General features: G+C 57.3%; 2 protein-coding genes across 2 annotated transcripts; both read left to right on the forward strand.

Moving 5' to 3' along the window:
* Nucleotides 1-2,964: 2,964 nt before the first annotated feature.
* On the forward strand, nt 2,965-7,052 carry LOC131478153 (basic salivary proline-rich protein 2-like). The gene is made up of 3 exons (XM_058656188.1): nt 2,965-3,024; nt 5,593-5,647; nt 5,950-7,052. Exons 1-3 carry the CDS (start codon nt 2,965-2,967, stop codon nt 7,050-7,052), a joined length of 1,218 nt encoding a protein of 405 aa, XP_058512171.1.
* A 137-nt stretch (nt 7,053-7,189) lies between these two features.
* On the forward strand, nt 7,190-11,905 carry ZCCHC9 (zinc finger CCHC-type containing 9). Its single transcript, XM_004586231.2, has 5 exons — nt 7,190-7,632; nt 8,793-8,943; nt 9,156-9,248; nt 10,218-10,286; nt 11,407-11,905. Exons 1-5 carry the CDS (start codon nt 7,252-7,254, stop codon nt 11,523-11,525), a joined length of 813 nt encoding a protein of 270 aa, XP_004586288.2. The 5' UTR covers nt 7,190-7,251; the 3' UTR covers nt 11,526-11,905.
* The last annotated feature ends 267 nt before the right edge of the window (nt 11,906-12,172 follow it).

A 12,172-nucleotide genomic window follows, 5' to 3' on the forward strand; every position in this document is an offset into this window, starting at 1 on the left:
GTAAACAATCTGTACGCAGTGCTCAGTCACCACCAAAACTGACCTCCCAACTGCCGGATAGCAAGAAAGGAGCTGGTGAGTCAGAACAGGCAGAGCCGGCCACAGCTCACCTGCTGGAAGCCCGTGAGGAAGCCTGGGAGCCGAGGGGACGCACTGGCCTGGGCAGGAGCCAGCAACACCAGGTCCTCCTCAGAGGGCCACCCTGCTGAGTGCACCTGCGCCAGAGACCAGGGTCCCCCACGTGCTCCCAGACAGCTCAGCCATCCCCTCTGGACACCTGAGCCCTTCCCGAACACCTGTACACCTCGCCTGAGAGGAAAAGCGGCATTTAGGAAGCTTTCTGAAGTCACTCCGGTGGAACTCAGCAGCAGCAGCAGGGCAGTGAACTAACCCAGTCATTTACATGTCAGTGCTCCCCGCTCCCCTCCCTGAAAGCAGCGGGAGACTCACAGGCCGGCTGTGGTCCATCTCCCAACTCGCTGTCCCCACAAAGTCTCCACACAAAACTCAGCACTAAAGCAACAGAGGCAGAAAAGGAAACCTCAGAGCCAAGGCACTAAGGGAGCGGCCGGTGGCAGGACCAGGTGGCCCCGCACGGGAGCAGGGCACAGGCAGGGCCAGGCGTCAGCGCACGGGAGCAGGGCACAGGCAGGGCCAGGCAGCAGCGCACGGGAGCAGGGCACAGGCAGGACCAGGCGTCAGCACACGGGAGCAGGGCACAGGCAGGACCAGGCGTCAGCGCACCGGAGCAGGGCACAGGCAGGGCCAGGCGTCAGCGCACGGGAGCAAGGCACAGGGCACAGGCAGGGCCAGGCGTCAGCGCACGGGAGCAGGGCACAGGGCACAGGCAGGGCCAGGCAGCAGCGCATGGGAGCAGGGCACTGGCAGCGAGCTGCGCTCAGCCCTGGGACGCACCAGGAACTATCTGCACCAGGTGCACTTCATCAGACCCGATTAGACCATTAGCATTAATGAGGCACAGGAAGACTTTAATGAGCAAATCAGGGTTGCGTTAAGGTCTTGATTTATCCGGTTAGCAACCACTGTGGTTATAGTGCGAGCACGTCCCCTCTGCGAGACAGGCGAGAACCCCAGTGACTCAGGTTCTGCTGAAGTCACACCTGGGCAACACCACCCCAGCTCCATCTGGGAAACACTACCCCAGCTCCATCTGGGAAACACTACCCCAGCTCCATCTGGGAAACACTACCCCAGCTCCATCTGGGAAACACTACCCCAGCTCCATCGCTCCATATCTATCTATCTATCTCTATCTCTCTCTCTCCCCCCCACACCCCCAGTGTTTCTTCAGATGTCTGTGGGTTGAGTTTTATTAAAACAGAGCCCATAGTGTCTGCCTCCCTAGACGCTCGGATCCCAGCTTGTCCCCGCCCTGCTACAGCACGGGGTCCCCTCCCTCAGCACCCCAGCACTCTCCTAGGCCCCGGAGCCCAGGAGTGCACTCCTGGAGGGGGACCCCCGGCCCTGAAGCAGGGCTCCTCCAAGGTTTGCCAGCAGGCAGGCGAGAGAAATGAGAGACAAAGAGATGGCAGGGAGAGAGCAAGATGAGACTATATTTATCAATTCACAATTCTCTGTCCACTGGCTCACTCCCCAGATGCCTGCAACCAGTGGGGCTGGACCAGGCCTCCCACGAGGTGGCAGTGCCCAGGTATATGGGCAGGAAGCTGAGCCAGAAGTGCAGCGGCCAGCACTCCAACCTGCACTCCTGCACGGTTGCAGGAGGGAGCAGGCATCTGGCCGGCAGTCAGGACCCCTCCAGCGAATGGCTGTGAGCGGAGGCCCTGGGTTCAAGGCCAGCTACCTGCTAAGGAGCGCCCTGGAGGCAGCCCATCACGGCTCAGCTACTTGCGTCTGCCACACACCTGGGAGACCTGGCCTGAGCTCCAGGCTCCAGCCCCCTAGTCCATGCTGACACATGGGGAGTGAACCAGCAGTCTTCCCCAAGTGTGAACGCACATCCCTGCGTGTGGTTACCGCTTATGAGTACTGGGGACCCTGGACAGTGTAAGATGCTTCCTAAGAGGCTCTGGATTCCACAAACAGCACTTCGCAAATGGATTTTGTGACAAGCAAGACAAACTATACATGTAACACACAGGAAAAACGCTTAAAATGACCCTTAAGAAAACCAGTAAGAAAATAATCTTTACCAAAAGATAAACTCTAAGTTTTGAACTTCTACAAAAACGGGTGAAGAGAATATCACAATCGTCACCACTCTGGCTAGCTCGTGTTTAGTGTGGCTGCACACCGTTACCAGTATACACACCATCATAACCTTCCAGAACATTCGCTTGTCAGCAAACAGCTGGGACTTGGGATCTCACAACTGTTCTGCACTAAACGCACGGATGTCCTAAGGCCGCGGTCTCCGGCATAGACGAGCACTGCGCCTCCGAATCAGGTCCTCCGACACCCATCTGCCGACACGCTTCCAAGGTGAGACGCTGCTGCCTGCACGGCTGCCAGCGACCCCACTAAGCAGCCCATCTGCCGCCCCTCCCGCCCGTGACCCCCACTAAGCTGCCCACCTGCCGCCCCTCCCGCCCGTGACCCCCGCAGGCCTTCTCCACGAGCTGACAGAGTCCTCTGGCACATGGACGGCACCCAGACACCTCGGGGCAGCTCACCATCACATTCCCGCGCCTTCCAGCAGGCACCCACCCAGCACCCCACCCATCCTGGTGCGTTAACGCTGCTTCCACACAGCAAAGGGCAGCTACTCTCCTCCTGCGTGGCCCTCCGCTGGCTGCCCTGAGCCAGAGCAGCTCAGCTCTCACCGTGACGACAGGCACCGAGACACACCTTGCGTACACCCATGACCCTACTTGCACATACACACGTATCGCCCTCATTTACAACAGCGCCTCAGCTCCCTAGGGAGGACAGACTGTCTTTGTCCCTTCCCCCTGGGGTGACAAACCTCCCAGGATGAACCCAATGGGCACGGGCACGGGCACGGCCAGCTCTTTACACGAAGGCCCCTACGAAGGCCCCGCGGTGCACAGCTCAGCCCTCAGCCCGTCGGCTGCCTTCTAGCAAGCACCATCACCTCTGTACATCTGGCATCAGCAGAGTACCGGCAGGCAGCAGCTACCACAAAGTGACTTTTCCTCTCCTGTCCCACCTCAGAGGACGCCAGCAGTCACCACAGGATCTCCCCAGTGCTCCTTGGAACACACAGGCTAACGCCAAGGTCAGGGAAGGACTGCAAATCCTGCCCGTGGCAGAAGCACCTCACCCTCCAGCGGGAGGGACATGGCTGGGGTGGCCGGGGGCAAGCCAGAGGCCTGGGACACAGTGCCTACTCCACTGCATCTAAACAAAGGACAAGAGCAGCCAGGCTTATTCAGGGAGAATGCAAACTTCCTTATGCCTCTTCCCCACTGCTTGACACAGATTTCCCAGGCAGGAAAGCATCCAGTCAGAGGCACGACCCTTCGAAAATGAGCAGCCCATGTGGACACGAGGCCATCCACCTGTGCCCACGACTGTCACTTCTGGAAGGTCTCACTGCCTGCTCGGGGGAGCAGGACGGACTTCATAGGATAGACACTCGTACGAACATCTCTGTGAGCAAACATCACATGCGTGTCAGGACAGACGCCCAATAAAACCAGCTAACGATGAGTCTGACTGCTAGCAGGAGAATACCAACAAACAGAGGCACAAAAAAGGAAAAAAGAACCCAAAAATCTGCCACCCACGGGCCTAATCGGTATGGGTGGAAAGCAGCAGGAGCTGCCAACAGATTCAAGAAAGCAGCTTAGAGGGTCGCCGGCTTGAGCTGCAGTTAATCCCGAGATGTCTCGGCCAGCCGCAGCAGAGGCCAGCAATGCAGGCAACCTTCTCCGGCGGGGACCAACCTCAGGCCCAGCTGTGATCCTGGCTCTGCGGCCTAGGTGCCAAAGGGCACCGTGCAGACACCCATTAAATCCACTTACAGCTGACGTTGAGTCCAGTTACTCCCGCGCTGTCCCAGGCCTGGCTCGCACCCTCTTCGTTCTGTGGCACCTGCTGGCCACTCTGCCCAGGCCAGCTGAGCATTTCTCACCCAGGGAGTGCAGGCGAGAATGGGGGGGATCCACCTTCCCAGGCCCTACCGCCGACTGCAGGCAGGAAACAGGTGGCCTGGACCAGCTGCCTGCAAAAGACTGCACCCCCAGGTGCCTGTGCCAGGCTGAGGGAACAATCCCCCCCAACATGGCAAACACACACACAGCTGCTCTTGTGCAAACCTTGCCTGCGTTCAGAAGTCGGCCACCTTGACGTCCCTCAGAGCGGCCCCAGGGGGCTGTTCTGCCCATGAGTCAGTGGTCATGCTGCTCTGCAGGGCTCACATCGCCACGCACACCACCCTGTGGAAACATGCAAAGTCTCAGCCATACAAAACACGTAGAGTTCCGGAACTCTGGAAATAGTTCTCAAAACTGCATACAGTTTACAGTATAACCCATGTGTTTTATTGGAGGACAACTGATTGCACATCTGTAGGAAGACCACCGACCGGACCTGCAGGCCTAGTACAGGCAGCGGTGTGGGAAAAACGATGGGGACCTTAGGCTTATGGGAACCCCCACCGATCCAGTCAACTCCCTGCTGTTGAGATGCAAACTCCTCAAAGCCTCCTCCCTTATGCTGTGACCCCAGTCTGTAAAAGCCTCATGCCACTAATAGACTTCGGCTATCGACCATCAGTCCGTAGTCCACGTGTGAGATTATCACCTCCAGGTACCAAGTCCATCGCTGCTGGACAACGAACATTTCAGTTTTATTGTTAAAGGATTTATTTATTTGGAAGCCAGAGTCACAAAGTCAGAGAAAAGATGCGGGTGGGGAGATGGAAGGAGAGAGGGACGGGGGAGGAAGCAGAGATGGACGGGGGACACTCTCTTCCACCTGTTCGGCTAGCTGTAACAGCCGGGGCTGGGCCAGGCCCGCAAGGGGCAGGAACCAGGACCTTCAGCTGGGAGTGTGCGTGGCAGGGAGTCACTCACTGCCTTTCCCCGGCCACCAGCAGGGAGGGACTGCAAGTGGAGCACTCTGCCACAACGCTGGCTCCAACAAGAGTCCCACACTCACTGGTCTCTCATCCTTCCCAGTGCACGGGACATTTTGGAACCTGTTCAAATGAGACACGAATCCTTCTCACCTGGCACTTGCTAGGAAGGCAACGTTTACAGTGTGCCAGCAGGGCGTGGGAGAGTAGAACAAAAGTACAAGCCTGGCACGCACGGAGACGAATGTTTCAAAGTGTGTCCGAGCAGACGGACACCCCCGTGCAGCAGGGCAGTCTCGGGGTCTCCCTCGCTCCAGCTACCGGCCAGGTTAAGCTCCTCCAGCTCGCTGAGCTGGGTCACTTCATGCACAACAGGAAAAAGAGGTAACACCTGCCTCACAGCAGGGCGGGAGCTCATCAGAGACCAAAGGCAGAGGCGGCACCGCGCCAGGCACCGACAAGGTGTCCACAGCCCCTGTGAGCCGCAGGCCGGGCCACGGCGTGGCAACTCGCCTGAATTCCCAGGACCTGCTGAACCTCACTGATCCCGACTGGCTGCCCCTTCACAGAAACGCAAGAAACGGCAACAGGGAGTCCCCCCGCAACGCTGCTACCGCGGAAAAGGTGCGGCTGCTCGCGCCCTCCAGTGGCGCCCAGCGGGAAGGACGACTCCCCGGAGGCAGGCGCCGGCGGGGGGCTTGCTCCGAGGCCCCTCAGGGCGGCCGGGCGACACCAACACGCAGCGTCCACGCAGCCGGCAGCGGTCTCCTGCCTGCGGGTCCACTCCCCGCAAAGGGCTCCAAAGTGCCAGGGCCGGGAAGCCCACGCCAGGAGCTCGCTCGACGCGGGTGCCGGGAGACCAGCACGGGCTGCCCCGCAGGGTGCGCAGCAAGGGGCACACCTCTGACGTGGGGGTGCTGTCCGAGCGACGGCGCCCCAAAACCCTTCCGACTGTGGAGACCCTCCCCAGCCCGTGACACAGGCCTCGGCCACGCCACCGCAGCTCTCAACTCCGCATTCTACACACGAGGCGCCGCGCACACCACCCCGCACCGCGACAGGCGCCGGAGAACAAAAGGCTAACGAGCCCCGCCGCGGAAGCAGCCGCGAGCGGCAGACCTGCAGGGCCGGGCCGGTCGAGAACACCGAGGGGCGCGGCAAGTGTCCCCAAAGGCGCGAGCACCCCTCGCCGGCTCCGCCCGGGACGCCCCTCGGCAGCCACGGCCACCGCGTCCCTGCCTTCCCGAGGGAGGACTCCGCGCCTCCGGTGCCGCCCGGGGTCCCCCGGGGGTCCTGCCCGCTGGCTGTGGGGGCGCCCGACACACTCACCTCCTCAAGCAAGCGCGCCCGAGTTCGAACGCCGCGCGGCGGCTCGCAGGAAGTGACGCTCCTCCGGGAGGCGGTGCTTCCGGGGAGGCGGGCCTCTGTGGAGGATTCTCGTCGGGGTAGGAAACCTTTGCGCGGCATCCACATGGGGTGGTCCCGGGCCCCGGGCGCCCTTCAGGGCTTCCCGATCGTCCGTTCCTGCCTGGCGGGAACTCCTCTGGGCCGCTGGGGCTGCCGAGGGCTGGCTGCCAGGGGCCGGCGGAGCCCTGGGCGGCGTGGGGCGCCGCGGGGGGCTGTGTGGGTGCTGGCCGGGGCCGCCCAGTGCGCCCCCCGATGGGAGCCCCCTCTCCGCGGGTCCTCAGGGAGATCGGGCGCCCTCCCGGTGGGCGGGGTGGCCCCCCAGACCCTGGCTGGGTTTCTGGGGTATCTGCTGGAGCCAGTGTCTCTTGGGGTGATCACGCCTGTGGGGGGTGTTGTGAGAGGTTCAGAAAGTTCTCTTGGAAAAACGCGTGTGTCCCGTGGCCCGATGGGCACCGCAGCAAACGCCGAGTCCTGGCCGAGGGAGCCCGCGCTGCCCAGTGGTCGAGGCCAGCGGTGCAGAGGACCGTTTGGGTGCGGGCTGCCCCTTCGGGTCCCCGAGGGGCGACCTGACAGCCGCGCCGGCCTTGAATACGTGTTGGTGTGCACTTCGCTTTCTTTGTGAACGATTGCTGGGGCTTCTCTGGTAGGCGCAGGATTTACGTTGGAGGCATATTTTACAGAACTCAGCACAGCAGTGTAAAGGAGATACAAAGTGACTTAGCAGTGGAGAGTTCAGGGCGTGGGTAGCGCATTTATTGTTAGTGCCGACTAACCAGCGGGCTTGTTGTCCCCAAGATCCCTGAGCTTCCTCGGAGGGCGCCATGACCAGGTGGGCGCGGGCCACCACCACGCGCAGCAAGAGGCCCCTGCCGGCCACGTCCTGGGAGGACCTGAGGAAGGGGTCTTCCGAGGGCGTGGGTCAAAGCGGGCCCAAGCACACAGAACCCGGGGCCGGTCGGCTGCCTCTGAGAAACGACACGCCGCAAGGAAAACGCAAGAACAAAAAGAAAAAGGAGTACCTGAACGAGGATGTGAACGGGTTCATGGAGTACCTGCGGCAGAACCCGCAGGCCGGGCAGCCCGGGCAGGTGTTGGCCGCGGACAGCGACCGAGTCAGGGAGGAGATTGCTGTGGCCTTGAAGAAAGACAGCCGCCGCGAGGGGAGACGCTTACGAAGACAGGCGGCCAAGAAAAACGCCATGGTGAGGCAGCAGCCCGCGGGGTCTCCTGCAGCTAGAATTATCCCCGTAGACGCCCAGCTTACATCTCTGGGCTTTTCTGGAGCAGCAACTTGTGGGAAACTTCTAGGAAAAAGGGAAAACCCAAACCCAGAGTGTGTCTTCTTCAAAGCAGCTGTACTGGGGGGTTGGCATGTGCACCCGGTAGGCTGAGCCGCCCCTGAAATGCCTGCAGCGCATCTCGGAGTGCCAGCTGCCCTGTGGTCCCTGCCCCACCTCCTCCCCACCCCCGTACCCACCTGGACCAAGCTGGTGGCTCCGGGCGTTGGTCTGGCCCCGCGTATTGCAGGCACTGCGGATCGCTGCCTTTCAAATCAGTAAATCTGTTCAAACAGGAAAAGAGGAAAGTGAGGATGGAGTTGTAAATTAGGTTTCATTTTGCCTGTTGATATTGCTTTATGAAATACCTGTGCTTAGTAAACACACATATATGTACACACACGTGCTTTCTTCCTGTTTAAACAAAATTGCTTAAGTATGGGCCACCTCTGAGTGTAATGGTCACATTCTTTACAACTGATAACACAAACACCATGACACCCTCCAAATCGCTGGGTAAACATTACCCAGTTACAATGTGCCAGATCCTCCACTTTGGATGAAGCTGTTGTGTTTATACTCTGAACATTTCTCAGTATTTAAGGCAGTGTCAGTAAGAGTGTGAAACCAAGGAGGTACGCTCTGCTGTGAAGTATCTCAGGGTTTGAGCCATGATCTACATGGCAATATTTGACCCAGATTCTTTCAGCTATGTGAACTTGAAAAGTGCAAGTTTTAACTTTGAGCCCTAGCATCTATAGCCGCTGTCTGCTTTTTACAGAAAACTCCCCCTTTTCTGGCACACACTCCTGCAGGAGCAGCAAGCAGCCCACAGTCCCTCCAGCCCCTCCAGCACTCACCTCCACAGCCGTCATGCAGATCACAGCGATGGGGGAGTCAGTGACGGTGGCTTTTCAGACACCTCCTTATTAGGAGTGTGGGGGACCCATTTTCCTAACAATAAAATGGCGACATTTCTCTAAACAGCGCATATTAAAATGAGAAACTGTAACGTCTGTTCTGCTGAGGGTGACAGTAGGCCGGGTGTACAGCCGCAGTGAGAAGTGCACATCTTGTCTTCCCAGGTGTGTTTCCACTGCCGGCAACCTGGCCACGGGGTCGCAGACTGTCCGGCCGCCCTGGAAAGCCAGGACATGGGCACTGGGATCTGTTACCGGTGCGGGTCCACGGAGCACGACATCACCAAGTGCAAGGCCAAAGTAGACCCAGCTCTGGGTACGTTTCTGCTTTCTGTGTGGCTGATGGGGAACACGACTGGTAAATAGCCAGCTGGGTATTTTTGTTCTAGATCTGCCTGTTCCCGCTTTGAAATCAGGAGGTTGAATTTTAAATTACACAAATAAGTCAGTGTGTTTTCAATTGAGACTGTTTTACACTAATGTGAATGACATGATCATATAATCAGTAGGAATTTTGGATTTTTACAGGAGAATTCCCTTTTGCCAAGTGTTTTGTGTGTGGGGAGATGGGACACCTGTCGAGGTCGTGTCCTGACAACCCCAAAGGACTCTACGCTGATGGTGAGTCACCGTGCTGTGGGCCTGAGGAATGGGCGGCGGGCTGAACAGTGATCTCAGGGGCATTCTTAATCACGTCTTGAGTTCTTGAATAAGTGGCTAAATCTTAAAAATATCATATTTGTCAACTGCTGTTTCACGTGCTGGGCTTTTTGTGCAAGCCCATGTGATATATTAATAAATAACCCTGAGGGGTGTGTTTCACTTGCTTCAGCAGTTTTGAGAGTGGTTAGATTTAGATCTGTAACAAAGCAATTCCACCTGTGTTACTGTAAGATTTAGAGGCGGCGCTGTCCTGCACCCTGGCAGAAGGACCGGCCACCCTGTTCAGTACTGTGGTTTTGTAGCCGAGTCCTTAGTTGATGGTGAGGTTCTCCACAATGCTGGAGGGCATCTGGTGCCCTGGGTTCCTCCAAGGAAAAAGGAGCCAATAAGACCCTGCTTGCCCAACTCCAGGACGCAGGTGGTGCACGCCTGACCGACTCTGAGGCCAGCAGGTGTCCCCACAGCGGATAGCACTGGTCCGTGGGAGCTGTGGGGATGACCACATGCTAGTAGCGATGGCTTAGACTTGGTGAGTCATGGTGTTTCCCTGGAAGAGCTTCAACGAGAGCTAGAATGCATCACTCACGTGCCTCTTCTATTTCATTATGCCACTGAAAACAGAAGAGACTTGGGTTTAGGAAACTCACAAATGGCTTTGGGTGGTCAGGCAAGGGCTCAGCACAGAGTAGGTCCGGGGACGTGAGGGTCGGCCAGGCCACTGTCTGCGCCGCCTACTGTTGTGGAGATCAGTGCGGTAGTGCTCTTCCGCCAAGCCATCACAGCTCACTGTTCTGGGAGAGACCCATTTCAGTGAGGAAAGCCCTGTGTGACCAGCTTCAGCCACCGCCAAGGTGGGCAACCCTGGGAGGAGCTTAGAGGCCAGGGAGGGCTCTGCGGGGGTGGCACTCAGGGACTGTCCCCTCGCAGGTGGCGGCTGCAAGCTCTGTGGCTCTGTGGAGCACCTGAAGAAGGACTGCCCGGAAGCTGAGCCCTCAGGTGAGTGAGAGCCTGGGCCACCCGCGGTGTGTGCTGAAGGATCTGAGGGCCTGCTGCCTCGGGCAGGCTGCTGACTGCAGCAGACACACACCCAACTAATGGGGCACTGACCGGAAAGAAGGGTGACCACTCAACCCAGCTCCATAACCTACAGCATAAGCAGTTATATTTGCTAACTAATAAATCATTATAATAGAACAAGTGCTGTTATTTATGAAAGTGTATTGATTTCCCAAGAGAAACATCAAACTGTGGAAGCAGCTTGTGGAATAGTTCGGCATCAGTGCCTTCATGTGTGCTTTGCTGTGGACATACCTAACGCTGTCAGAGTGGAGGACACACACAGCACCTGGCTGCTTATTTCTGCCTAATAAAAGAGCAGCTTTGTTCATCAAAGACTTGACTCCTCCTGTAACAGGCTTCTGAGGACCATGAGGCCATTAGTGTGCAGGTTCAGAATGTGGTACCTGTGTATGGGAGGGCAGGACAGGGCAGTAACCCAGCAGGTTCAGAGTGTGGTACCTGTGTGTGGAAGGGAGCAGGACAGGACAGTAACCCAGCAGTGATTCTTCAAGAAAAAGTGCATTGCTTTCTATTACATAATTAAGTTTGTGCTTTCTCACTTCCTACCCCTTACATTTAAATTTGCAAAGCAAGAGTTCTTAGGGACCATCTTCAAGAAGGTAGTCCGTGCATCGTAGGTGCTAGTGAACCGCCGGAGTGGAGTTTGGCTTCTCCCTGCTGGGAGAGTGCACTTGCCAGCCGACAAGCCTGTCAAGCAGGTGTCTCCTGTCCCAGGTGGCAGCCTGGGACTGACAACTGGCACTTCCTCAGCCTTGCTCTTTACAGACGTTGTGATGGTAAGCTCTGAGAGGCAGCGGGGCAGCTCTCATTAACTTGTGTACTGCAGGGCAGTTGCCGTGTTTCCCTCCCTGGGGCAGGACATTGCCTGTGGAACTCGGAAATCAAGGCTCATCATCCAGTCAGAACTGCTCCCTTGCTTTTAGTGACCACGTCTTCCCCCTTGTGATTATTCATGTCAACACCAGCACCTTTGCTCAATCGTTCCAGTTTGAGTGCAGCTTGCCAACTCCTGGTTTTCTCATACTGTCTCTTACAGAGCGCTTGGTCACCGTTGGACGCTGGGCAAAGGGGATGAGCGCCGACCATGAAGACATTCTGGACTTGCCTAAGCCGCAGAAACCCAAAACAAAGACCCCCAAAGTTGTTCATTTCTAGTAGCAAGTAGGACTGTCCCTGTTAACTGGGCTGAGCAGAGCCTCTGTCAGCCATGTCAGTGACCCGGGAGGGCTCAGGACAGCAGCCTGCGTTCTGCCCATCCGGGGTCTGTTTCACCACTGCAGGCTGGAGACGTCCCTAAGGCTGGGGGCGCTGGAACCACGCTGCCACCAGGTGGGACAGACCTGGTGACAGGCGCCCCTCAGTACATCACGTGTCCACGGGCTGCCCCTCGCCATGGGCACCTGCGCTTGTCGGTGAGTTCTGGGACATTGTTTTCTTGACTCACCATCAGTTATTATACGAGAAACTTACTTATGTAAGTTGCAGAATAATGTATTTTTAAACTATTGAGAAAAAGTGCATTTTCTACTTGCTTATTTTTCTGATGACCTAATTCTGGATCCAAACCACCACTGTTCACTAACATCCATGTAACAATCTCTTGGGAAACAAGGACTTTGAATCCTGAGGATAAACGGGTCTGGTTCGTTTTTATTTAGACTAAAAGAATTATAACTTATTCATGTTAAAATCAAAAGAGTACCACGGTTTAGCAGCAGCTCTGTTTTGCCATTGGTTTCCAAGAGGAAGATCCTGGGCAGAACTGTGCAGCAGAATGGCGTGTCACTGGCTGTGCATGCTCT

This window comes from Ochotona princeps, chromosome 28, assembly GCF_030435755.1.
Source record: "Ochotona princeps isolate mOchPri1 chromosome 28, mOchPri1.hap1, whole genome shotgun sequence".
In the NCBI taxonomy this organism is placed as follows: Eukaryota; Metazoa; Chordata; class Mammalia; order Lagomorpha; family Ochotonidae; genus Ochotona; species Ochotona princeps.